The sequence below is a fragment of the Perca fluviatilis genome, chromosome 1, assembly GCF_010015445.1.
Source record: "Perca fluviatilis chromosome 1, GENO_Pfluv_1.0, whole genome shotgun sequence".
Lineage (NCBI taxonomy): Eukaryota > Metazoa > Chordata > Actinopteri > Perciformes > Percidae > Perca > Perca fluviatilis.
Window position 1 is genome coordinate 18817076 of NC_053112.1, and position 27630 is coordinate 18844705.

The 27630-nt window shown below is 40.6% G+C and overlaps 2 protein-coding genes across 2 annotated transcripts in view; both read left to right on the plus strand.

Annotated features, from left to right (window-relative positions):
- On the plus strand, nt 1–11345 carry LOC120564708 (transcription factor AP-4-like). The gene is made up of 7 exons (XM_039809901.1): nt 1–395; nt 3708–3873; nt 4097–4195; nt 6141–6311; nt 7707–7853; nt 8021–8191; nt 8384–11345. The coding sequence occupies exons 1-7, from the start codon at nt 307–309 to the stop codon at nt 8537–8539; spliced, it is 999 nt and encodes a 332-aa protein (XP_039665835.1). The 5' UTR covers nt 1–306; the 3' UTR covers nt 8540–11345.
- Nucleotides 9379–27630, plus strand: part of LOC120556750 (proteoglycan 4-like) — a 21550-nt gene continuing 3298 nt past the window's right edge. Inside the window, exons 1-7 of the mRNA XM_039796503.1 lie at nt 9379–9387; nt 11853–11946; nt 19358–20725; nt 22549–22650; nt 24107–24202; nt 25234–25350; nt 26359–26592. Of these exons, the coding sequence (XP_039652437.1) occupies nt 9379–9387; nt 11853–11946; nt 19358–20725; nt 22549–22650; nt 24107–24202; nt 25234–25350; nt 26359–26592 (2020 nt within the window). The remainder of the gene's footprint in view (nt 9388–11852; nt 11947–19357; nt 20726–22548; nt 22651–24106; nt 24203–25233; nt 25351–26358; nt 26593–27630) is intronic.

The window sequence follows — 27630 nt, forward strand, 5'->3', positions numbered from 1 at the left end:
GCGGAGGCAGCAGACACACACACACACACACACACACACGTAGTAGGCGGAGGCAAAAAGCCACACACACACATTGGAGGGAACCCCATCAGCTGTGGGAAGCAACACAGCTTGAACTTACTTTTATTTTTCTAAGTCTATTTTCAGATTGCCAGATTTTGAAGCGGTATTTTAGATATGCGCCATTGAGGAGTACATCGAGAGCTCTGTGCTAAAAACGTACATCAGTATATTTTAACAGGGACAGCAGTGGAGGAAGAAGAAAAAAAACAGAAAACACGGACTACAGAAGGTGGTTTTGAAAGCATGGAATATTTCATGATGCCGACAGAGAAGCTACCGTCCTTACAGCATTTCAAGAAGACGGAGAAGGATGTTATTGGAGGTCTCTGCAGGTGTGTAGCTAGCTATTTCTTTGTTGATATGAAACTGCCTGCGCAATTCATCCCTCGTGTCGCTGTAGTGTGCATGTGTGTGATGCAGCCTGACTTTAGTTAGCATGCTAGGTGTTAGCTTCGCTGCGATATCTTGGCAGCAGGAGCATGGTTGTAGAAATTAGCAGCTTGTTGGCCAGCTGCTGCCGCTGGCGGTGAGGAAATAGAAGATATTTTAACTGGTGTTCTAACATTGGCTGACATTATTACATGTAATAGCCTAAAGGGGATGTTTGCAGTCATTCGGGTCAGAAATATGTAAATAAGCGACATAAAATCGATACATTTGCTTCCAGTTGAACACCAACCACGTGGTAGTTAACGTGTTCCCCGCCGCTTCGCTGCTATACACCAAATCCCCTTTTTTTATACGACATAGTTTCTTACACCCCCTAATCACCGAATGACTTTGTTTTTATCATTTATTTGTATGTATATTTAATACGACTACGTCATTTCGGGGTTCGGCTATGTGCGTAGTTAAATAATGCTCCGTGCAGCAGCCATTGGTTGTGTCGTGTGCTAAAATTAGCCTAGCTTGGTTAGTTGGTTAGCTAGCTATCGCAACGCACTCGTTTCTAACAGTGTTTTGTGTGTACGGACTCGTTTTACTCATGTGTACTAGCTTGCTTAACCGAAACATGTCGTCTTATAAGTGGAACGGCGGCTATTCATCTGCATCCTTTATCTGCAGACCAATGAGCAACTGTTAGCTTAGCTAGTGCTAACGGTAGAAAGCATTGTTCTCTGTGATGCCAGGGGGCCTGCTGCAGCTGCTCCTGGCTGGCGGAGTCACATTTCACTGCTGCTACCGTCCAGACTGCCCGACGCGCCCTCCGGCGGCCATGTTGGAGGTCCGCAGCTATTGACAACAGCTGATTTCATCTGTTATCTTTAAAGGACCCATACTGTGCTAATTTTCAGGTTCATACTTGTATAATGGGTTTCAACTAGAACACGTTAACATGCTTTAATGTTCAAAAACACATTCTTTTTCTTATGCTGTCTGTCTATATATATACCTGCATTCACCCTCTTGTCTAAAACGCTCTGTTTAAGCGCCTGTCTCTTTAAGCCCTCTCACAAACAAGTCCAATGTGCTCTGATTGGTCAGTTTTTCCGGGTCTTCCACATCTGCGCTCAGTAGCAGTACTTTAATTTAGAACAGTTGTGATATCCCAGCCGTACAGTGGTCCTGGCAGCTCATTTAAAGGCACATCGGCCTGCTTAATGATAATAAAAATTAAAAAAAGACATGGAAATCTCACTTTTTTTTAACAATATGGGCCTTTTTAAAACAGGGTTCCCACGGGGTCTTAAAAAAGTCTTAAATTCAGTATTCTAAAAATAAGGCCTTACAAGTCTTAAATTTCATTCACAAAGTCAGGGCTCTACACTGCGGCCGTTTCACTAAAATAGATGTGTGCGAACTGTAAAATGTATTTAGGAGCATGTGCGAATCACCTAACGTTAGGGTGTTTTCATACTTGCCGTTTTTTGCATATGTGGCTGCCAGTAGCTCCCATGAACTTCTCTACATTTAGTTTTATATGGTTGTCTTTCTGTTTTTACTAGAGCACATTCAGCGTGTCTCAGAGCGGCTCATTATATTATGTTGCAGCGAGCGTTGCCTGCGTGGCGTTTTGAAAAGTAACCATAGTTGCAACCGCTTTATTGGCATTGCTATCCCTGTTTAACTGAACGGATAGCAGAGCATGTTACAGAGGCGACGTCTCTCTGCCGTCCCGTGTACAGGTAAAGCCGCCTACGCATGATCCGCGGTGAACCACTCTGCGCTGGCTGTGCCGTTGTTTTTTCTACAGGGGGAGCGGTTGAGACAGAGGAAGCGCTGCACTTGGTGTCGCGCACCGCTCGGAATTGCTGCAGAGCGCTTTTCTTTCATGCACATGTTTTATTTTTTATCATCCTATTTATTAATTAAGTTTCATAGCATAAGAGCGATTCCTGCAACAAATACTTTATTATCTTATTTTACTAGAGTACAAACACGCCTTTTCAAATCTATTGTGAACTAAATTTTAAATTCAGGTGACATTACCTGGTAAATCATTCTTTTCTGAGGCCTAAAATCCACACTGATTTTCCATTGTATGGCTGTGAAGTTGGCATTAAATTTAATCCTAGGTGGTATTAAAAAGTCTTATATTTAACTTGAAGAATCCTGAGGGTACCCTGTAAAAACCCTGACACGTTTCAACTTTGGGATAGATGTAGTTGTTTTCTGTGCTGTTTTTGGTCAAAGATCTGATATTTGTGTCAACAGACAATTGTAAATATTTGTGCCTATAATTTTAAATGTACATGATTATATATAAATGTGTATTATGAATATATTAGGCCTATATATGCATTAAGTTAGATAATATTGTAACAAGCACATATCTAATTTTCTTACTTGATGATTGACATTTACAAGACTACTTTTATTCTTAATTGTTTCCCCACACTTCACACACATGGTTTGTACATTACACAGCACCAGGACGCTACATTCTCTCAGTATATTTTTTTAAAGCCCTCTTGAACATCTCACATTAAGCATGTGTACAATAACTTTTGAGGGATGAACATAATGTTCGCAGCCTTTTAGTTAAGTTGACAGTACTGGCTTATAAACGCACAGTTTAAAATCAAATCAAACTAAAATGAGCTCTGAACATTAGAGTATAGTTGCACAACCACACACAAATCTTTTGTAGAAAGTGACTATTTAGAGCCATGGGCGCTGTGTCCTCTGTCGGGCTCTTTAGGTTTGTGGTCTTCTTGCCACCTGGTTATCTTGAGGCTTTATGGTTCATGTATTTCTCCCCTTGAGTAAATATGACAGAAGGTATTACCAACATGACATCCAACCTCGTGGGGTGGTATGTGAGCCAGGGGGCACTGAGTTCAGCCAAACCCAAAGATCTCCAGGCAGCTAGACTGAGGAATGTAGTGAAGCCTGATGGTAAAGGTTCCGGGTTAAATGTTTAAGGAGTCTGTGTCAGAGATCAGCTCATTGTTAATTGTATTGTTGCCATTTATTTATTTAACCAGAGGTGTGTGTTGTTTGCCTTTTCTTTTAGTTGCATTGCTTGTGATAACCGCTTGTTAAAATAATTAGAAAGGGGAAACTTCTATCCTTTTACCCAAAACACGAATAAGAAGAAAGATCAAATGTGCGTTTGTGAGGAGCTAAAGCCTTCTCATTGGACACGAAGCCCTTGTGGACAGAATAATGACTTTCTCTCTCCTCTGACCTTGCTCCCTCAGCCTGGCCAACATCCCCCTCAGTCCGGAGACGGCCCAGGACCAGGAGAGACGAATCCGCCGTGAGATTGCCAACAGCAATGAACGCCGGCGCATGCAGAGCATCAACGCAGGTTTCCAGTCCCTGAAAACACTCCTCCCCCACACCGATGGAGAGAAACTCAGCAAGGTGCAGAAAACATTCACACCCTGGCTCTTTGTGACAGCAGAGATCATTACATTATCATGACACAGTATTATAAAGCTTTAATGGATCGGGACCCATTTCTTAATTTTATGGCAGAAAATACCATTTCTAGCATCCCGGTGTACAACAGTTTTGTAAGAATGTTAATTTATGATTTGTCCACGCACTGTTCTCATACTCACTTTTTTTGGTCCATCCCTGCCAGGCGGCCATCTTGCAGCAGACATCGGACTACATCTTTGCCTTGGAGCAGGAAAAGACACAGCTTCTGGCACAGAACAACCAGCTCAAACGTTTCATCCAGGTAACATCCTGTGCCATTGTTGTTGTTTTTTTTATCATAATTGTGTCTAACTTCCTTTATACAGGTCTTGTATACCTTACATTACCACTAACAGTCCACTATATCAAGCTGTATGGTTTCCTATCTTTCAGGCTGTCATAGGTTTCTCCTCCTTTAAGTACAGTATAACCGTATCCCGCAAAGACTTGAAACTTCATAACACTGATGTTGTCTGATAAATGTATTCTATTACATGGATTGCAAAAATAGACATGTGTTGTGATGGCTCTGTCGCAAGCAGTTGTTTTGAGATACATAGACCTTTTCCAGAGGAAAGTCTGTAGCTCTGTCCTCTGCAGGCTGTGCTTCACTAGACCTTGCCAGTGTGTGGCATGTTATGTAGGGTAACGTTAACATGTGGGGCAGGTGGGAGGTGTGATGTTGCATCTCTGTCAGCTGATGATCAAACGTGACCAGGTAGTGTGTTAGATGCTGTGACGAGGCTTCTTGTTGAGATTGACTTCTTAAGGGCTACAGTGTTTCTCCTATAATCGTACAGGCCTTGCAGGCTGCCGCTATCCAACAGGAACCCCCACCAGACCAGAAAAAAAATGTTAATGCCAAAAATAACGGCAAATATCAGTTGTTTCCCATATATTTATTCTGTAGTGGCACACCTCCATTAACTGTAACAACGCTCTGCTGTGAGTTCATGAACGAGGCAACTGTCTGTGGTTAGTTCACGTCTGTAATTACAGGACAGTCGAGTGTGTTATTTAAACGGCTAAAGTCAGTTAAACCAATGAAGTGAAGATAACATTGTCGGTAGCCTAGTCTTGCTTTGCCAAACCCTCCTCCAAAGCGCACTGGCGGAGAGTCTGGCTACTCCACGCACCGGAGAAAAGCCACGGTGCTGCTGCAAAATGGGCTCGGAAGGAACTTGTTTTGAAGTTGTTTTAGTCTTGCAACAGAAACTCAGCATAGACAGATAGTCTAGCTATCTGTCTGGATTTACCCTGCAGAGATCTGAGAAGAGGTTAACCATAGTCCTCATATATCGACTGCAGTTTAAAATGCCAAGGCAACGGATATCCGGCCTAAATGAGTGAAATCCAGCGGCTTGTGGAACGTCAAGGATATAGCCTATCGGTAGCCTACAGATTACAAACAGGCTCAGTAGTATAGCTCCGCTGAGCTGGACCAGGTAATATTCAGTTAAAACAGATCAGTGATGCTGTTTTGCTCTCGTTGTTCTCACTGAAGTTTGCTGAAAGTGTTGTAATGTAGCGTTTTATGTGGCTTGAGCATTGCGCCAGACCTTGTTTTAAAATAAATGCTACATTGCTTGTATGGAAATAACGGGAGTATCAGTCGAACCAGCTTTAAAAGTGACATTTTCTTTTTAAATGAGTGCTGTGTGGTTGATCCAATTGATGCCGATGTGAAGAGTGGTTCATGTGGATTTCGAAAAGTAAATAAATATTTTTTTTAAACTTTAAAGTGTGGTGGTAACACACCCCTCCACTAGGCTAAAGCAGTCAGCCTAGGGAAAACACTCGTCTAGCAGAAGCACATAAATATATCTGTGTGATGATTGCAACCTATGCAAGAATTATTCAGCCAAACTTTAATTACACATTAGGACAGCTTGTGGGTGTTGGCAAAGAGAGTACAGTACTTTCTCAATCTGTATGCAGCCATGTGGAAAATGGGTGTTTACCAACCTGTTTCATTAGTTGACCATGTTGTTGATTCACCTGGCATGTTGTTTTCTTGCCAAGCTTTGTTCAGCTCAGCACAAGTAGCATGTGTCGTTTTTTTAATTGAGTGGAAAATAATCAGATTCTGTGCAGACTGACGCCTTGGATTTGGAGAACCCCCATTCACATACTAAGTTTTAAATATGTTATATTTAATGTAATGTCTATATTACATATAACCTCACATGGTCTGTGTGTCACTCCAGGAGTTTAGCGGCTCATCACCCAAAAGGAGGCGAGCAGAGGAGAAGGATGAAGGGATTGGGTCTCCAGACACGTTAGAGGAGGAGAAGGTCGAGGAGGTGAGGAGGGAGATGTTAGAGCTGCGACAGCAACTGGACAAGGAACGCTCGGCTCGTATGCAGCTGGAGGAACAGGTGAGACAAAAGTAGGGGATCCCAGCTGCAGAGGTTCTTCATGAATCACATCCTTTTATCTTATCTTTAATCTGTTGTAATTTCTCTTCAAAAGTTTTCATTTCAGTAGTGCAGGAGTAATTTGATTTTGGTTCTAACAGTAATTGTTTGATTCTCAGGCATTTAACACCATGTATTCTATGCTGTTTCTGTGTCTGCGCTAGCTGAACTAAATGTCAGATGTACATAAAGGGATCTACCACGACTGAAATGAATTCTGCAAGTGCTAATGTTCACATTAATGTTTTAATGTTTGAAAACTTCACCAATATTGCAAGCATAAAGCTTTAGAGCAATACGTTTAACTCAAAATCAAAATGAAAGTAGTTGACAGGGCGTTCATTTACAAAGACAATGTGGATAAGAAAAGTTCTCCACGTCTCCTATGAAATGGTCAACCAGACCAATTATATTATTATTATTTTTACCAGCCATTTCAACTTCTTATCCGTATCGGAGTCCTCAACAAGGTGAGATGGTTGGTGTTGACACATCTACAAATACACCAGCCAATTCCTGATAAGCTCACTTCCTGGATCTACCGGAACAGCAGGTTAAGACAAAGGAAATTGAACAGTTGGTGAAGACAAACGGACACTTAAACAGGTAGTGAAAGAGAAATGTAAACAGTGGGGAGATGTGGTGAAAGTTGAGCTGGGCAGTAATTCAGTATTTTTGTTAACACAATACTGCACAATAGAGTACAATTGAACAGCAAAACATGTAACAAAAAAAACTCAACCAAACAAATAACACCTTGACTATACTAGAGATTGCTGTGGCTCAGTGGTAGAGCAGTCGCCTGTTAATCGGAAGGTTGGTGGTTCGATCCCTGGACCTGCAGTCCCATGTTAAAGTGTCTTTGGGCGACCCCGAGTACGGTATATGTGTGTGAATGTTTATCTGAGGTTCAACATTCACACAGTGTGTGAATGGTTATTATACTATGTAAAAGTGCTTTTTTTCTAGTCGTTAAGACTAGAAAAGCCCTATATAAATACAGTCCATTTACTACTTTTACCATACATTAATGTTATTTACTAATTGGGCCTGGGTAGCTCACCTGGTTGAGCGTGCGCCCCGTGTACAGAGGCTCAGTCCTTGTCACAGTGGCTGCGGGTTCGGTTCCCCTCTCTCCTCACTTTCCTGACTTCATCTTTCCTATAAATAAAGGCAATAAAAGCCCCCAAAAAAATCATGTTCAATTGTATCAGTGTGTTAGTTTTATTGTTTAATGTGAATTATACACATTAGCATTCATTGGATATGCCTTGGGATATGTTTTGAGTTGCCCTTACATTGATGCTGTAATAGTTGTTCATGTAATGAACCCGTGGACTGTGTGTTTATGTGCAGGTGAGATCTCTGGACACCCAGCTGCAGCCAGAGCGTCTGAAGGTAATCACTCAGCAGGTGGAGGAGGAGCAGGCGCTCATCCAGAGCCAGACGCTGTTACGGCTGCAGCAGATCCACGCGGCTGACAGACAACCACACAGTCCACAGGTCAGTGACACGCACCCATGCTTAAAAAATGTACGAGGCACCTGTGTTGCAATTTCCTGACCTTAAGACGCTGCGGTTTGTGAGGTACTCTTTTGGCCCTTTTTTAAATCTCTAAAAACGGTCTCAGATGTAGTAATATTTAAGTTTCTATTTTGTCTGCCCTGCAGGTACTGGCTCCTCCCACTCCCCCTGCCCCAACCCACCACCCCACGGTCATCGTTCCAGCCCCAACACTAACCCAGCACCCCCACCATCACGTCACCGTGGTGACCATGAGCCCATCTGTCCACACGAGCACTGTGTCCACGTCCAGACAGAACCTGGACACTATTGTGCAGGTAGGAGTTGGTTTCCCTTTGTGTAAAGAATTGTTATTGAGCCAGGTCTAAGTAATCTTAGTCTTAAGTTATCATTTCATAGTCAAACTATTTGTTTTAACACTTAGAATTGTCTGTCAGTGGACTGAGTTTTTTCTGCAGCCTTCAGACTTTTTATTTTATTTTTTATTTTTTTTTACCCTCTGCCTTTAGGCCATCCAGCACATTGAACGTGCACAGGAGAGGAGAGCAAGCGCAGAGGAGGAGCAGAGACGAGCAGTCATCGTCAGCCCCGCCCACGTCGCCATGGATACCGCCTGCTCGGACACAGACACCGACACGGAGGCCGAAGACTGCTCAATGAACTGATCCCCTCCCCATGAACTCACAAACACACACACAAACACTTAAAATACCTACTCACTGTAAGATTCCCTCCAGGAGCGCGACTACTTCAAAAAAAAAAAAAAAAAAAAATCTTTCTTTGGCATTATCCAAACTCCTAAATCCAGTGGTTAAGCTCTGTGTCAGTCTTGTACTGTAAAATCTCTGAAGATTAAAAACCTAGGATGGTCAGCGTGCAGGGGAGGCCTGGTGGGATTTCTAGAGGCTGTTTTCAATGTCAGAGCCGGTCTGTGGCTACTTGAAAACTTGAGGGTCTCCTCGTGTAAAACGCTATCAGCATCAGTCCGTCCATGTGTGTTACGTGTGCTGCATACAGTCACAGTATCACACCTAACTGTTGTCACTGGCTTGCTGACAGTATTATTTGTGCTACAAATCAAGAGAGCCAGTACAGTGGAGAGTTGAATGTAACGACACAATAAGCAAGCAGCTCTTAATTCTGAAAGGGGATATGGAGTTGTTCTTCCTTCCCCAGTCTTAATTAGTTAGTTTTTTCTTTGTTTCCTGGTTAGCTCAGTGATATTCTGGCGCCAGTCACCACGAAACCCAACTTAAACTACAACTGAAAGCATTTCTAAATTAATAAAAAATTAGGGACAAATTCAAACTTAATTGCTAAATTAATTTGAGTATAGATGTTAAATAAAATTATGTCTGATTTACTTGAAAGAAGGTTGCGTTTCTGATATCTAAATAAGCCCTTAAAAAAAAAAATAAGCTGTTGAACAATATACATTGATTGTCTTTTGGTTTTAATATTTTTCATGTTTTTGTTAACATTTTCTTTCTGTCAGGGTTACTGAATGTCGAAGGTGAACATTTTGTTATATTGATATTAACAACTTAAAATTGGAGGTTTGTCAGGTTTTTCGCTGAGAACTGGAGGCCTTGAGATGAATTCTGAAAGTCTGATTGAAATTTGAAGCCAACCCAAGTCAGCCCTCATTTCGTCTCTACTGGTGGTGATTGTTGCACCTCTGACTTAAAAAAAAGAAAAGAACCAAATGTTGGTTCATTATCAAGAAACAAACAGCATTTTTAGTGGCTGATTATTAATTCTCAATCAATCTCAGACTATTTGACTGAATCAAACTTTATTACCTTGCATATGCAAATGTGACGAAGTTTGGTTGATGAGAAAATCTGAAACAAATTGTCACGGTTCACATGCACTGTTTACATGAAGGCTTCCGGTTTTTTCTCCAAGGACTTCCAGTCTATCTTCTGGTCTTGTTTTGTTGATTTCAGTGACTATGCACTAGTTTTTCGGCATTTATGCAATTCCATATTTCAGTCCATTTGTTGGTGTCATTAATACATGAGGTGAAGTTATCTATGCACCGTTGATAGTTGTGTACATTACACCTACAGTATATGTATGAAACTTAAACATGCTTGTATCAAAGAATGTAGTATCTGCTTGCAAGGTGCTGTTTTGTCAACCTGGTGCTGTGCTGACCAGCAGCGAGCCGAGGCCCCAAACCCGTCACGTAACTTGACACTTGATCACATTTATTAGGTGTCTGCGTCATTTCCGCATCTTGGAATTGCTTAGAGAGTAGGGGAGCAGGGAGGAGTTGTGTCTGCTTACAAATGTTATCTCATTGTGATATGTGATCACCCATAAATGGAGGCAAAAAACAAAACTCGATCCTAAAAAAGCATCACTTTGGAAAAGAAATTCAAGGAGGCGAACTCCCAAAGATCAGCAGCTTTAGTTGGAAAACTAAGCACATACTGTACCGTAGTATAGTCCAATGTATGTTTTCAGTGCATCAGATGCCACAAATGGTGCAAAAGCTAATGAAAAACACTGAACGGAAATGCAGATCTCTCCCGAATTCCTCAAGTCTGTCCACCTCATGTTAAGTTGCTTATGTTTCTCTGGAATTTGACTGGAAATCCCTGCTTGGAGCCTCCCTCCTGTCACACTCGATTTGATATGCTGACTCGATGCTGTAAACATTCCTTTTTATTTGGATTTGTATCTGTCTTTTGATCTCTTAAATGTTCTGTTGCCAATTGAATGCATGATACTAATTGCTGTTTTCTCTTGTCTAAAGCAGGCTTTGGTTTTTGTTGCAGGTTTCCTTTTTTTTTTTTTTTTTCATGAACACGTGACTGATGCGTTGAGTGTGAATCCGTCATGTGTGAGCTGTTTGGACACTTCACTCACTGACATCGGTTGTATATCTGGTTAGAGTAGCTAGTATTTCTCATGCCAAACGTGGTGGGACATTCTCATGTTTTCTTTGTGAAACTTTTTTTCAAGGGTTCGGTGTTTTGCTGATAAATGGTAAGCCACAGGCTGAGTTTACGCTGAGGTTTGTGATTGGTCAGCTAAATGCCTACCCGCCAATGTTATTGTACGTTGTTAATGCAGCACTGCTGTCTTTTGGTGGAATTTTAGATATTTGATATGAAGCACTTGCTGTTCTGTACTGCCTGAATCAATGATGAGGAAGACTTTTTTTCTTTCTTTCTTTTTTGCCATTTATTTTTTGTAAACTCTGCTGTGACACGAGTCAACAGCTTTTTTTTATTGTGTTCTGCTTTTCTGTCTTTTCATCTGTCTTTCTTGTCCAGCTTTCCATTTTTGGTGACAAGCATTTTTTTTATATTTTTGTGATTTTTTTTTTTTATTTTTATTTTGTTTCCCCATCAGTCCAGGTCGATGAGAAGCTGTTATATTTTGTTTATAAAAACTTGGGTAAACAGGCCTTTGTAAAGATGAAAAAAATAAATAAAAATTTGTACTTTTTTTATTACACCCCTCTGCTTCCTCTGCATTACTTGAATTTTGCATGAAATTACCCATTTTGTCCACCAGGAGGCGACATTAAGAGACTGGGGAGCAGCAGAGAGAAGACGAACCTTGAGTTCACATTAAACACAGATGGCACACAGGCCTCCTTCATCATTTTAGGATAAATACAGTTACAAGAGATCTACAACTGAGAAATGTGCATATTTGAAAGAAAAATACCTTTTTTGTCATTGAACGTTGGTGTAGAAAGCAATGAATACACTATACTGGATAGTATTGATAATTGGACATTTAAAACTGCATGTACAGTATAAGCTCATTAAAAACAACAATACACAATTAGTGATAAAAATACAAGCCAGTTTTTTTTTTTCCTGCTTCTCTCTGCTCTCAACATTCCTGATAGGGCCATGCATCTGCTCTGACACACAATGGCTGATATGGTTGCAGTTTCTGAGCACCACCTCCACTGGCATGCCCTCTAACCTTCAGCCAGAGCAGTATATATAGCCGGAGGAGAAGAGGGGAAGGCCCCTCGCAGCCAAAATGAAGTCTCTGCTGTCTATGTGCTGCTTGCTGTCTCTGCTAACCCTGTCTGCTGCAGGTATGGTGGAGGGTTTGGGTTTATACTATATTTATTAATATTTCAGGGTTTTAGTGTTGTGGGGTGCATTTATGGGAGTTTTTTTATTAAGGTGTGGTATGTTAAATGGAAATGCTGGTCCACTGCAGTTGGATATCTACATATGTTTGGTCGGTCTGTGTCATCGAACGTATCAGAGCTGTGTATGTCTTGCTGAGAGTTGGCTGTGGACAATGATTTTAGAGGTCATTATTGAAGATCTATCTTTTTTTTATTTTTTTATTGAGTTTAGGTATAAATATGCAACTAAACAAGTTCCATTCTGTACGTATGGATTGATCATTTTGCTCCCTGCCAGTTGACCTGAGAGTTGGGTTGGAATCTGTTTCAAATGTTGACCAACGTCTATACATACCACAATTTACGTAACCTCAGCTGATTGGGCAGGAAGAGTGTACTGTATGTATGTTATCATGGTGCAGTGTGAAGCTTTGTGGTTGAGTTTTTAAGTTACACCAGCTGACGGAAACTGTCCTGTCAGTCTGCTGCTGCTTATTCTCTGTGCCCTGGAGAGGAACACAGTGACGCCACTGACAGAGTGACTTGGACTCACTACAAAGAGACGCTCTCTGCTGCAGCAAAAGCAAAAGCTGGCAGAAATTATTAGTTTTCCCACTGGATCTATTTCGGCTTGCCTCTCTTCTCACAGCAGTTGCATTCATGTGTGCAACTCAGTCAGTGCTCAAGTCAAGATTTTGGCACTTTACAGTCGTTTGATGTTTTACAGGCTTACCTTTCATTCCACAACAGATAAAAAAAATAATTTTTAAATTGAGAAAATTGGAAATTACAGCTATGATACCTAATTGAACTATATAGCTGTATACATCCCAACTGTTGCTCTGCTTGTTTGCAAATGTTTAAGGAAAATAACTTGTCATGCTAGTATAGTTATTAAAACTGAGGCGGAGAATACCCTTGTCTGTCCTTCCACTGGTTCATTTTGGCCCCTGCAAGTTGCCATAGTCAGGTGTCAGGCGTCACTCAGACAAAGTCACTAGATACTGTGGTCACCACATTGATACACATCTCTAAGACTCTCAGGAATGCACACACATCTATATCATGTGCATATGCACACAAAGAGCTATTACTGAGCTGCACATGCTTGAAATTATAAGCGATCATAAAATCATACATGAGTTCAAACTACACTTCATGTCTACAGCAAAAAGTCAGTCCTGCATTTGATGGCACATCCATCACTCCCGCTCTGCTCCGACTGCAGAGCTGCTAATCTGTCATTCCAGGGTCCATGTCCAGGGGATGTCCCAGCTAAAACAGGCATGAGAGAGCACAGCAAACGCCATGTAGGACCAGAGTTCAGTAGCCCAACAGTTAGACCAGGGATCTTCAACTTTTGAAAGTTTGTTAAACAATTAAAAAGTCTTAATATGATTCCAACATATTATTAGCAAATATAAATCCTCACTGATTGTAGGCTTACTAGCCAATGGGTAATGTAGTCACTAAGGTAGCCATCCACAGATCATCCCAAAGGATTGACTGACATTTGTTTCACATTTAAGGGTTAACATTAAAACATGATTTATAAAATCATGCCAACAATTATTAGGCTATTTGAATAGCTTAGTATTCTAGGCAACAAAGGTATCTATAAATGCTTTAGGCTGCCCTAAAAGTTATTGTAGGACCAGATTAATATGCAACTTCATTTTATACAATATAGTAGGGGGTCCCTGATCTGTCTCTCTTTCAGTTAAGGGGTCCTTGGCTTAAAAAACGTTGAAGACCCCTGAGTTAGACTGTTTAAAGTTACATAACTGGATAATCAAGTACTATTCAAAATGTAAAAGGAAATGGAAATAAATTGAAGTAGTGACAGAGCTCAAGTGGCAACCCCCCTCCACACAATGCATTTAGATTTGTGTAAGTGTGTGGGCATGTCTCAAAGTGTGAGATTTGACAAAAATAGCAAACACGATGAAGAGATAAATAGGTGGAGGTTACATGTTTATTAGCAAGAGAGAGAGAAAGAGTGTGTAGCCTTAATCAATACGGTATATATCCACATAGGTGGATGCTGATTTTTTTTAAAAGAGACAGAAATGCAAAACCAATGCTGGCTGTGTGTTTGTGTTCCTGTGCATTCCTGCTTTAGGCCCTGATGTGTTTGAGCATATTAACGTATCATTCAGCAAGGCTATGCTCGAGTTACACAGCGAGCAGGGTGCATTCTTATCAGTTGTTGCTCTTTAAAGAGATACTGAGTCATGCACAGCCGCACTCTGTTGCAGGGAATGTGAGCAATAGTGCAGCAGAGTTGCAGGCCAGCCTCATGACAATCACAGGGAGGAGAAGAGCGCCATACTCCCTGAAAATAGAAGTGGAATTATCCCTCCTCCTTTTCACCCTCTGACTCGTTGTGGGACTATTTCTGTCTCAGAGATGTACCATCAGGCAGCACCCAGACACCTGTCCGGCTCCACTCCCTGTGACACTGTGCTCTGCCTAGACCTCAGTGCAGCAACAGCAGGGTGAGGAACCTCCAGAGAGGCACCCACTCTGACTATGATACTCCCACAATGTTCAGGACCAAGTTAGTTGCACATAAATAATTGCACAGGATGTATATTATATTCATTTTAAAGCAACACTTATTGAAATTGTTATTAGCAATAGATTAAATGAGTGAATGTGAGAGAGCACATTCATAGCGATTAATCCACAGAATATTATCACTAGACTCTGCAGATTCCCTTCACCTCGACCATGCTCTTTAGCGTCTTTTAGCTCATTGTTTTGGTTTGACAGGTGTACCATGCGGGTGTTTTCAGCAGCAACATAAAAGGAATTTTACGCTACCTGCCCAGTGTTAAACAACAGACAGACAGACAAAGTTGGAGACTAGCTGGTGAATTTAGTAGAGCTACAGTACATCTTTGGTTTTCATTTGGTGGAGATCAAAACAGAGCAAAAAGAAGAGTCAAAATTATACTAACATTCATCGGGTGGAAAATAACAAAACTCCAAAATCAATGCTTATGTTGCTGTATGTCTGCTGGATGCAAAAATGAGCAACTGTGAACATTTGCCATTTCAACTTCATAAGGTGATGAGTATGTCAATATAATGTTTATGACTTGTTCCGCTGCCCCCAAGTGGCCAAAAATAAATAATGTGTTGTTTTAAAAAGAAGAAAATGTCTTTTCTATGAGTCTGTGCGTATTTGCCCACCTCTGCCTTACTCAGTGCTTGCTCTGTTGTAGCTCACAGTAGCCTGATGCCTCAGTGAATGCACATCCAGGAATATGTAACTGCAGCCATCCCATCAGATGTACCTGAGTGACAGGACCACAGTTTGATTACTATGCAGGGCCATGGGAAAATAATCTTTAGCTAGCGGCTCTGTGATGCAAACGTCAGCATGCTAATATGCTAACAAAGACAATGCTAACATGCTGATGTTTACCAGGTTTTATGTTTGCCATGTTCACCAAGTGTTTGGTCATAAACCAAAGGAAACGTTAAGGCATAACCAAAGTTATTACAATTCAACCTGACAGGGACGTGAATGTCTGAACAAACGTCTAAAACATCCCACTTTTATTTTCACTTGTATTCTGTCTCACATTTCCTCACCCACACTTTCTAACTATGTTAACTTTAATTCAATTTTGCCATCACTACCACAGCAGAACATTATCTCTCCACTATATCGTCACAATTGTCTTAAGGCATGCAGTGCAGAGAAAACCAGCAGACTAAATGCAGCTCGTAAGATTGCAAAGGCCTCACGGTTACTTTACAGTGTTTATCAGTTGTTATACATTTAATGTTGTATGCTCTTATCCTAAATCATCACATCAATGTGCACAAAGATTTCTTTCCTACATAAACCAGGCAACTAATGGATCAAAGTCAGAGAACTAAATCACAGAACCTTTAGCATACTTACTTTATTAAATGTAACCAGTAAATGGCCATTTGGGACTGACCTAATGTCACTTAACGTTGGCAGCCCATCTTCACCAACACACTTCAGGATCTTGGCTGCTGGTCATGGTATAATGCAGACTATGCTGTAGCACTATGTCTTTGGACAGCATTCAAACAGCAAAGGCCAAACAGGCTCACATCGCGACCTTTGCCAGCAGCAGTGAGGGAGTACATGAATATGAATATATGACTGCCTCTTATGATCAGTAGACCTTTTCACCCCAAATGTCTGTGGAGCTGTTTCGTGTGCTGAATTATATTCTCTATCTATTGGATGATTTCATTTTTCAGGACATGAACTTTCAGCATTGGAAACATTGGTTTCACTTGTAGGGTTTGACTGGGTCATCTTCACAATTTTCATGCAGCATGCATGCTTTTGGGAATATAAACTTGATGTTCTCTGGTCACTAACGCTGACAATCCCCTCAGGAGGTGATAAGCTAACAAAGCTTCAACATACAAGAAGTGACAAGCGACATCATGAGAACAAAATAGTTTGATGTGTGATTTGGCCTTAAAAATAGAGCAAAAAAGAGCCGCCATGGAGGATCTCGTGACAAGGAGAATACATGGAGTCCTGCTAGCATAATTATAGGATAGCTAGATGAGCATTAAGCCTTCCATCTAGCCTAATGTATCCTGACTCAGAGGCAGACGATCATGGTTTGGTGGGCTCAGCTTCAAGGATTTACACTAGTACTTTCACATCCACTTTTAAAACAGAATGCGGCTGATAGCCATACTACTGTTCGTGCAAAGTCCATGGACAAAACCATTGGTAATGCACCTTGACATGTCATGTAAGCATATTATTAGCTCATTTATAGTTTCAGATTGTGGTGTAGCATCCCCTAAAATCAAAGTTGTCATGATACTAGTCTAACAAAGACTGAATTAATATTAATGCTATATTAGTATTAAAATTTGTATAATATTAATATTAGTGCAACTAATGACACTAAAGATGTCTCTGTTCCATTTATGCAGTTCACCTTGTCAGTGAAGCAGCATGCATAATACCCGGACCCTGGAACTGGAACTCATGAATGGAAACGAGCCACTTTTTGTTATATTAATTTTGCCAGTGCTTTTCTTTGGTACAACAAGACAAAATGTGTCATCACTAATTATCCAGTAGGCTATAGCTCCACCCATTTTCAACCTGACTAATTAGTCAGAGCGTCTTTTTTGGTGAAAAAGCTCTAAAAACCCACTGTACACTACCGGTCTAGCACCAAACCACAGACAGACACAGTTAGCAACTAGCTGGGGAACATAGTGGAGCATTTTGCAGCTTAAGAGCCAGATGTTTCCCCCAAGAGCTGGTGAATCAGACAGAATATTGGATTTATTACATTCATCAGGTGACCTGAAACACTCGGAATAAATGATACTGTTGCTCTGTAACTGCTGGATGTGCAAATAATCAACTTTTGTTTGCTAACAAGTTTGATAAAATGTCAATGATTTGATCACAACTAAAAAAAAATCAGTTATTGCATGTTTTACTGTGTAAGAGTATCTAAAGCTATCATGTGTTATGATCTTCCTTAGCATTAGATCACGATGGGCATTGATCCAGAAGCCTTATGAACGTGTAAAACCCGTGACAGCTGCCTACAGCTATTAGTCTTCATCCCACACACTGACACACACTGTAACATGAACTGTAGACGTACATTTAGCTGCCTTATATCACACTGTGTACCACTACATTATCCTCGATCTTGGGACTGGCTGGCAGTTAGAATTAGAGGTCACTATGTACACAGTGGTTGTGAAGAGTATCTAATGTAGCCTACATGTACAGTACAGGCCAAAAGTTTGGACACACCTTCTCATTCAATGTGTTTCCTTTATTTTCATGACTATTTACATTGTAGATTCTCACTGAAGGCATCAAAACTATGAATGAACACATATGGAATTATGTACTTAACAAAAAAGTGTGAAATAACTGAAAAAATGTCTTATATTTTAGATTCCTCAAAGTAGCCACCCTTTGCTTTTTTTGATAACTCTGTAAAACCCTTGGTGTTCTCTCAATGAGCTTCATGAGGTAGTCACCTGAAATGGTTTTCACTTCACAGGTGTGCTTTGTCAGGGTTAATTAGTGGAATTCTTTCCCTTATTAATAAAAAAAGCAAAGGGTGGCTACTTTGAAGAATCTAAAATATAAGACATGTTTTCAGTTATTTCACACTTTTTTTTAAGTACATAATTCCATATGTGTTCATTCATAGTTTTGATGCCTTCAGTGAGAATCTACAATGTAAATAGTCATGAAAATAAAAAGGAAACACATTGAATGAGAAGGTGTGTCCAAACTTTTGGCCTGTACTGTATGCATGCGGCGTGTAATAGAGAGGGAGTCCCCTGTTTTAGCCGTGATTGTTTTGAAGCCATAGTAACTATAATCTATGATGCTGAGGGATGGTGATGTCTGTTCACCTGCATGTGATTTGGACTGTGTGCGAGCAGCTTGTCAATGTCTTGTTCTGTATTTTGTTGACCTGACAGAAAGAAGGAACCCATCTTTGGCTTTGCTTTTAAAAAAACTTTATGTCTAGACATTATAACATGCACACTGTATATATAGTATATTAGATTTATTGCTAGTAGCATTGTTATATTTTATTTGTTTGAGTTTAGTTGTGTGTGTTGTTACAGCTTGAAAAAATTCTAAACGGACATACATTCAAGTTTTGAAACATTGAAATATTTTACATAGAGAATAAAGTGGGGACTAAGCTTGCATTAAGCCCAAATTCATTGATTGACCAGTGTTTTGGGTGTCAGTAAAAAAAGCAGCAATGTGACCTGTTTATGCGGTATAGAAATGGCTCCTTTTTGATGACCTTTTTCATGGTGATTCCTATGTATGAACTAGATTAAAACATGACAGCTGTTATACATGTATACATTATTCTATTCCAAGCCAACCTGTCCACTCAGCTGTGTTCATTTAGATTCTCAACACAACTGTCCACTTTACGTCTGCTTCAAATAGTCCACTCTTTAGTGTCACCATTCAAGGAGCTGAAATGTGAGTCCTAAATCTGGGAGGTGCTGAACATTTGATCTGCTCTGTTCTTGCACAGTGACTGAGCACTGGTCAAGCACTGACATAACAGACAAAGGTGACTGGTCTGCAGAGATCTAGCTTGTTGGCACTGTACAGTCTGATTGGTCAGTTTATTTCTGAACATTTTCCTTTGAAGAGCTAATGATGATCTGTGTTCTGAAAAGTGATGTTTTTTTTTTTTTTTACATTTTTACACCCAAGATCTTATTTGTCTTGGTGCGGATCAAATACTCCCATACATTCAAAATGTTTTTGGAAAGAGACAAAAGCACAGAGAGTTATCTTGTCTAATCACATATTTCCTCCTCTTGGATCTCCTGGCAGGATCCTCCATCCACGATGAGGAGCCTCTGGTGCGTCTGCAGCTCCAGCAGCCAGAGGGAGACTTCTTCTCCTGTGGATGTGACACAACAGAGGAGCACGCCAGCCAGAGCTCCTCCAACGACACCCCGGCCCCGGAGAGGGCCATGTGCCAGCCCTGCAAACCCCCATCAGCTGTAGAAGAGCCGGCTTTAACCTCAGAGCATGAAGAGGAGGAGGCGGAGGCGGCCCCTGTGGAGGAGGTTGCTTCCACTGAGGAGGTAACAAGTGATGGAGAGGAAGCGCAGGAGGAGGCAGCTTCCCAGGAAGAGGTAGAAGAAGAGGAGGCGTCACCTGAGGAGGAGGCTCTGGATCAAAGAGTGGAGGAGGAGGAAGTAGCTGAGGGGGCATCATCTCCTGAAGAGGAAGAGGAGGTAGCTGAGGTTGAGGAAGAGAAAATCGAGGAAGGTGAGGGAGAAGCAGAGGAGGATTTACCCCACAAGGAAGAGGAAGTGAGTGAACCTCAGGAAGAAGTTGCAGAAGAGGAAGGAGCTGCTGGTGCTGATGCTGCTGAAGAAGAAGAAGAAGAAGAAGAAGCAGTTGAGGAACCAGAAGGTGAAGACACACAGGAGGATACAGAGGCAGCCGCTGAGGAGGAAAGTGTGGAAACGTTCATACCTGAGGCTGTAGAGGAGGAAGCTGCCGAGGACGCAGCTGAGGAAGAGGTTGCAGTGGCTGAATCTGAACCAGAAGAAGAACCCGTTGACCTTCCTCAAACAGACTCTGAACCCGAGGAAACAGAACCAGAAGTTATGGCGGAATCTGAGGATGAACCAGAACCAGAGGTGATTGCAGAGCCTGAACCAGAACCAGAGGTGACTACAGAGCCAGAACCAGAACCAGAGGTGACAGAGCCAGAACCAGAGGTGACTACAGAGCCTGAACCAGAACCAGAGAGGACTACAGAGCCAGAACCAGAACCAGAGGGGACTACAGAGCCAGAACCAGAGGTGACTACAGAGCCTGAACCAGAACCAGAGGTGACTACAGAGCCAGAACCAGAGGTGACTACAGAGCCTGAATCAGAACCAGAGGGGACTACAGAGCCAGAACCAGAAGCTGAGATCGAAGTGGTTGCAGAGCCTGAAGTCATTTCAGAGCCGGAGGCAATTCCAGAGCCCGAACCAGAACCAGAAGTGGAGGCAGAGCCTGTTGTACAGGAGGTCACACCAGATTCTGTAGAGGATGTGGCTGTGGAAGGGGAACCAGTGGAGGAGGCATCGGTGGATGTTGTTGAGGAGGCTCCTGTGGTGGAGGAGGCACCTGTTGATGTCGAGGAGGTGACAGTGGAGGAGGTGACTGCAGAGGAGCCTGCGCAGTCTCAAACCAAAGGTACACAAAGTCAACATCATCTGGGTTTATGTGTCATAAATTCAACTTTTTTGTAGAATTTAAGTTAATCTCTTGTCATCTCACAAGATAAAGCTTTAGCAGAAGGTAACTTCAATCTTTTCACTGACACCAGAGGCTAACGTCTTGCGTTCCTTCTGTCAGACAGTCCGAGCAGCAATAAGTAGAGCAGCAGGGATCCTGTTACAGTATGTCGGTCTCCATCCAGTCGGCGCTTCTGTAATTAAGGAAGCACGCCATTATCTGACATCTGGGTGTTGACACCTGCTATAAAAAAAAAGATGGCTTCCCATCTCTTACTCTGATTTCACTTCAACACGTATTACTTATTACACTTGAGTGTCATTTGAGGTTGTTCAGTGTGATGTGTTTTATCTTTTTTGATGGGGTTGTTAAAAATGCTTCAGATATCCACATCCATATTCTTTTATATTTTGTCACTCTATCCTCAGAGTTTGAGTTAGAGATGACAAAACAAAATCTATTTGAAACTGTTCTGTTATGAATTAGTTATTAACCCGTGAACGAAGAATATACATATCAAGAAATCGTGTACACAGAGACACAATTATTTATGCAACAAAAAGAGATGGGATAAAAAAGCAAGAAATTAGCAATCTTAATCCTAAGGAGGCAAGTAAGACACATGTAATACAATGTGAATACAATTTTTTTATTTAAAAAAAAAAAAAGCAAGGATAATACGTCTTTGTACATGAAGGAGAGAAACAGAGGAGCACAGAAAGAGAGAACAAAAATCTTAGACAACTAGAGACAGGAAAACATCTACTTTTAAAATAAATCATGAATTCTAGAAGAATGTGGAAACTTTACATGAACATATCTGTTGTTTAAGGATTTGTAACTGCTCTCCAATAAGGCATACTTTCTTATGGGTTTCTAAGTTGTAATTACTGGCTTTATTAATGGTTAATAATAATAACTTTATTAATTAATTAATTAATTAATGGTCATACATGTTTCATAGAGCAATAAAATAATGTGCAAACCTTTGCGGCTGAGGTTCATCCTCATCCTAGCATAACTTGCGTTGTCCTTTAAGCTAGCATCTTATTTCACATTGAGGACCCCTCTGATGATCTTAAGTTTTGGAAATGAGCTGTGGGGCATCCCGAACATAATTAATTTATTATTAACTTATTCAGAGGAGGATTAACACCAGCCAAAGGGATTCTTTACAACCTGTTAACCTAAAATGGCTCATTACTGACCTTTACGTTGTTCCAACATAACCATGTATATAGCTATATATAAAGTATGCCTTATTATAAAGTGGTAGCAAATTACGATTTGTGTTTAACTGGACATTTGACTGAGATGGGCCATGAAATGACAGCAAAGGTCTCTATCCTTCTCTCCCTGGCATGCAGAGCACCCTGAATATGACACTGTGTGTAGCTAAAGGGGAATTAGCAACAACCTCTGGTACAGAAATAAACAAACCAAAATAGCAGAGGAAAGGAATAGACAGTTAGATGGACAACAGCGTGATATAACAGTTGGGCCTGTACTCGGCCCAGATGGTCTGGTCACTCACAGATCAGGAAACCATTCACCTGGGCCGAGCACATTTATTTTGTAACCATGTCAGCTGAGTTTTTACTAACTGGATAAGAGCACGTGATTCATTTCACAGATACATTGTCATTACCTGTGTGTGCCATAGAAAACTACTAACTTGTGTTCCAGGCCATCTTTGTTAGATTAAGCATTGCTACTGTCCTGCAGTCACAGGTAAATGCATGTTAGGGCTTCTGACCTTAACAGTCTGATCCTCCAATCAGAACATAAGAAAGATGAGGCAGCAGGCCCCAAACTGAGGGACCGCGCCCACATTGAGGACACGCTGCGATTGGCCACTACTGAACCCTCAGCAGAGTTCTCAGGTGAGGAACAAAGACATCTTAGAATTATTGACGTAAGACAATATGTGGTTCAGATTTTGTCTGAAAGGACCCAGAGCACCTCAGTCCAACTATGACACATTATACACCCACACACTCATACATACACACATACCCACATCTTACTGATCAAAAATAGGATGTTCAATGATAACATTGCTGTGCTGCCCACAGTTTCCAATGTCTTTCAGACTTTTGCTGTGTGGAAATGCTTAAAGTTCAGCATTGAAACGAACAATGTTTACAGCGACTTTGTCAATGAAAAAGAAAAACAGATGTGTTTGTGAATGAAAGGAAGTTTGAAAAGAATTTTTTGGGGGATTTTCGGCAGAAACTATTCTGAAAATTGCTTCATGATGTCTAGGTCCTGGGGCTGTTATGTGTGAGCGAGTGTACTGTATGCATGTGTGTGTATGCGTGTGAGCGTGCAGACACATCTTGAGGCAGGTGATTAATCAGTGCAAATGTGTAACTCTGTCCTCGGACATAAAAGCCTCTCTGTTCTCCTAAACCAGATTGGCTCGTTTCAGAGAGGCCAAAGTGCTGCAGCAGAGCCAGTCTTCTAATCACCTCAGCTCAATTTCAATAAACTTTACGAGGGCATTCATCATGCACTGCCAAAGGAACTGTTGTAATCAGTAATTTTAGCAAGAGCCTCAATAATACTCTTGTCCAAAATGTCTTCTCACCATTACATTAGAGAAAGTTCAATGAATAATAGTTTGGCCTGGTTAAGTGTGACAAGTAGGTTACATTATTCCTCAGTAAGTTTATTAAAAACATTGCTTTAGCCAAAAATCCAGAAATATATATATATATTTTAGATAGACATCAATACTGTACTCGACAGTCATCAGAGAGTCGTTTTCTGTTGTCTCCCTTTAGAACTAGTTTATACAGAGGACCGTGAATTATCGAGCAATGGTGGCACAGAATTTATAACTGAGTTTTTAGATTTTAGAAAGTGATAAAATATGTTTTCATAAAAAGTTAAAATTGTATTTATGTACACAAGAAGTGGTATAGAATACTATAGATTTATTGAATGATCTTGAAGATTTGAAATGAACTTTGAGCTGTCGCTCCATTTTCTTTTTTCTCTTTTTTATGACCTGGATGATTCATAATCAGGTACTGTCTTTCTATTATGAACTAGCCTATTGAAGACATAAATGATTATGTGGGCAACTGTATGTACTAGACTGGTTTTTGGCTTGTGTTGAATGTTGTCTGATGTATTGTGTTTATTTTTTTGTTACGTTGTGAGTATGAATGTTATGTGTGTATATTTATTCCATCTTATTTAATATTCCTATGAAATAATAGAGACCCCAGGACGAGTAGCTTCTGTTTAAGACAGACAGAAGTTAATGGAGATCTTAATAAACAAACAAACAGCCCAATTATTTCATCCTTCTTTCTCTCGCTCTCTCTTTAGCTGCTATGAAGAAGCTGTTGAACATCTACCACACTGCCATCAAGCCAATGGAACAAGCCTACAAGTACAACGAGCTCAGGCAGCATGAAGTCACAGGTAACTCAGCTTCCTGTTGGAGATTACACCTAGATTTAAAAACAGCATAGCATTAACAGTAGTTTGTTTTTTATAGGGGCGAACAATGTCTCAAAAGGCTTTACAGGCCCACATAAGCAACCACTTTTTGAACTTTGAATCCTTCCCTGAGACATTTTGATGTCTCTGGCACCAAGTCAAAGAAAACGAGCCCTGTAAAATATGAAGATAGTATCCTTCTACATAATGGTAAATAAGTAAGCTGATACTTGTTTATTCACACTTTTCATTTTCCAACAGTTAAAATGTAACGTAGCCAACATTACTGTCCAACAGATGATCCACCAAAACAAGTCCCCTCACAGCTCCTCTAACACAGCACATTAACACATAGTTTAATAAACTGGAGTTGCACAGAAACAGTGAAGCACAAAACAAGTCATAATTAAAAAGAAATAGAGCCAGGAACTGACATTATTCAAACCAGGCAGCTCACAGTGAAGCACAATAAGGACTCTGTCTGATGAAAATTAAATGGAACGTTGTGTGGGCCAGACTCCCTACAACTTTGTTCCATTGCACTTGAGGGCAAGGAGTAACTAAGCATTATTTATGCTAAGGAGCAGGATGAAGTCTTCAAACTGTGGCATGTGACTCTGAGACCCCTTGTGGTGTAGAATGGAAAGACATGTACAGCAGTATCAAGGGAGCATGATTACGTTCAGGAACTTTTCATTTCAGTCTGCCTGTTTGATTTGGTTATTTCCTGTGTACTAGTGGAGAGATGACACAAGACAAAATCAGGGAGGATCACAAAATAGTATTCTAGCCAGTCCTGAGATAAACTGTAGTTTAATTAGGAACTTTGTAGTCAACAATATCATCCAAGGTATTATTGTAGCTCAACATGGCAACCTGAAAGAAAAAAAAAAGCTTTATGATACTGCACCTTTTTTCTTTTTTTTTTCCTAAAGCGAATTTCCTATGTTCATTCTTTATCTCTCAAACCTTTTCTTCTTCTTCAACGCATGTCTTTGTCACAAACTCTGCAGATGGTGAGATCACCTCTAAGCCCATGGTTTTGTTCCTGGGACCGTGGAGTGTCGGCAAGTCCTCCATGATCAACTACCTGCTGGGCCTTCACGGCACCTCACAGGAACTCTACACAGGTTCACACATTGTTTAAACCTGATTGTTTGTGACACAGCTGTTGCCATATTATAACAACAGAGTAATGAAGATTCAGACGTATAAGATTACCTAAGTTATTCACTTATTATTATTCACCCAAGACCCCCCATAGGCTCTATTGTAATTTCAAGTGAAACTATGTAACGTTTGATGAACAGCTGCCGGCTACTATGAACATAAGTGGCAATTGCACATTTCCAGTATGTCCATGAGTCAGTTAGCCTACTTTAAAGACATTATCAGCAGGTGAACTGACTGAAAGCGAGGCCCCACAAATAGGTAAACAATAAGCATGTCTCCTGGTGCATGATGTCGGCCGTGTTAGCTCCTTGTTTTACTTTTAAAATGTTATCTATGGTATGCTAAACCTTTGTGTAACGGTTACACACAAGAGCAGAGTCTTAAAGTCAGCAAAGTGACGCAGTTATGTCCGTCACACAGCATATGTCTATCTAAAGTTAACCAACATTAGCACGTAACCTTAAAAAAAAACTCTACTTTCTAAAAAAAAAAAAAAAAAAAAAAAAAAAAATATATATATGAAAACGTTAACTGCCTTAAGCTAGGCTTTTTTTTTATACCCTACAAAAAATAAGAAAAAAAAAAAATATAAGGGAAAAAAAAAAAGGTTTATTGATCATTATGAATGAATTCATTCTATCTTTATCAATCTGTAAAAATACGTAATTAATTATAAGCTAAATCAATGTTATGTCATTAAACATGAACTAAACCTCTGTTGTTAGAACTAAGGAAATGTAAAAGGTGTTATCGTGTCAATGAATGCTTCATTAGTAATTTGGCATTACCTAAGCCAATACCTGCTTAGTTTAGGCAAAATGACCAGTTAATTAACCATTATTTTATAAAAGAACAGTTTAATGTATGACCTTATTTGTACTAACACGTATCAGGTTAAAATTAAACCAACGAACGCATACGCTTCAACTCCTGACACAAAGTGCGTTGAATCATCCCTCCGCCAGGTGCTGAGCCCACCACCTCCGAGTACACAGTCATAATGCACGGTGAGAAGTTTCGGTCCATAGAGGGCATCGTCATGGCAGCAGACAGCTCGCGGTCCTTCTCGCCTCTGGAGAAGTTCGGCCAAGGCTTCCTGGAGCGGCTGGTGGGCGTCGAGATGCCCCACAAGCTGCTGGAGAGGGTCACCTTCGTCGACACGCCGGGCATCATTGAAAACCGCAAGCAGCAGGAGAGAGGTGAGCGTTACCGACAACCGGTGGTCTATTTCTGTGGCTAGACTTACTACAACAGTATCTGCAGAATCAATCGGACATTAGACAGTGTTAACCATGACACACAGCAGGGTTGTTGGTCAAGTCCACCTTTGTCGAGGTCCAAGACAAGCCCAAGACCAGGACTAGTCGAGGTTCAAGTCCAAGTCAAGACCGAGTCCAAATGAGAGACAGTCAATACAGAGCCAGAAGAAAATAAAATCCTCTTGAAGACCACTTACTTACCTGTTTGTTTATAATTTATGTGATGTGAGAGACAGTATATCTTCTATTTTAAGATGATAATTTTGCTTTATTATTTGTAATAATCGAAAAGCAAGTGCAGAGTAACACACTATAGGATCAAATTAGGCCATATTATTTACTTTAAGTATAAAATGAAAATGTTCCCTTTCTTAAACTTATTACTTTTCCTAAATAATTAATGGTACAAAGTGCTCGCTGACATTGTGTCTGTGGCCAAAATGAAAATAATTGATACCTGATGATTAAGGTATATGGTGCAGCCAGGTATACCAGGCGACCAATCTGGATGCCCGTTCTAGATGGATTTTGAATTAAACTAATAACTGTTTTCTGAAAGAGCGCGCTTCATCAATGGTTTTGTTTTGAAGGAGGAAGTTACTTTAGAACAAAAGCATATAGTGCTGGTCTCGGTCGAGACCAACCAGAATATTTGGCGAGTCCAATGGCCGAGTCAGAGTACTTAATAACAGCTCTAACACACAGTCTCAATACAATGCACCCACAGCCTGCAATCACATGTAAACACACAGAGACACAACACACCCACAATAAGTAATGTGTTAAATATTAAGTTGTACAGTTTATTAGGTTTATGTATAATGCATAAACAGATGTTTAGCCCTAAGCTTTGTACAGAAAACAAAGGATGCAGACAAATCAAAACTGTGTAGTAGTCATGTCTAACAAACCCATTTGTGTCTGTTGTGTTATATAACAGTGTGTTGAGATTTTCACACTACAATTAAATGCTTCCCT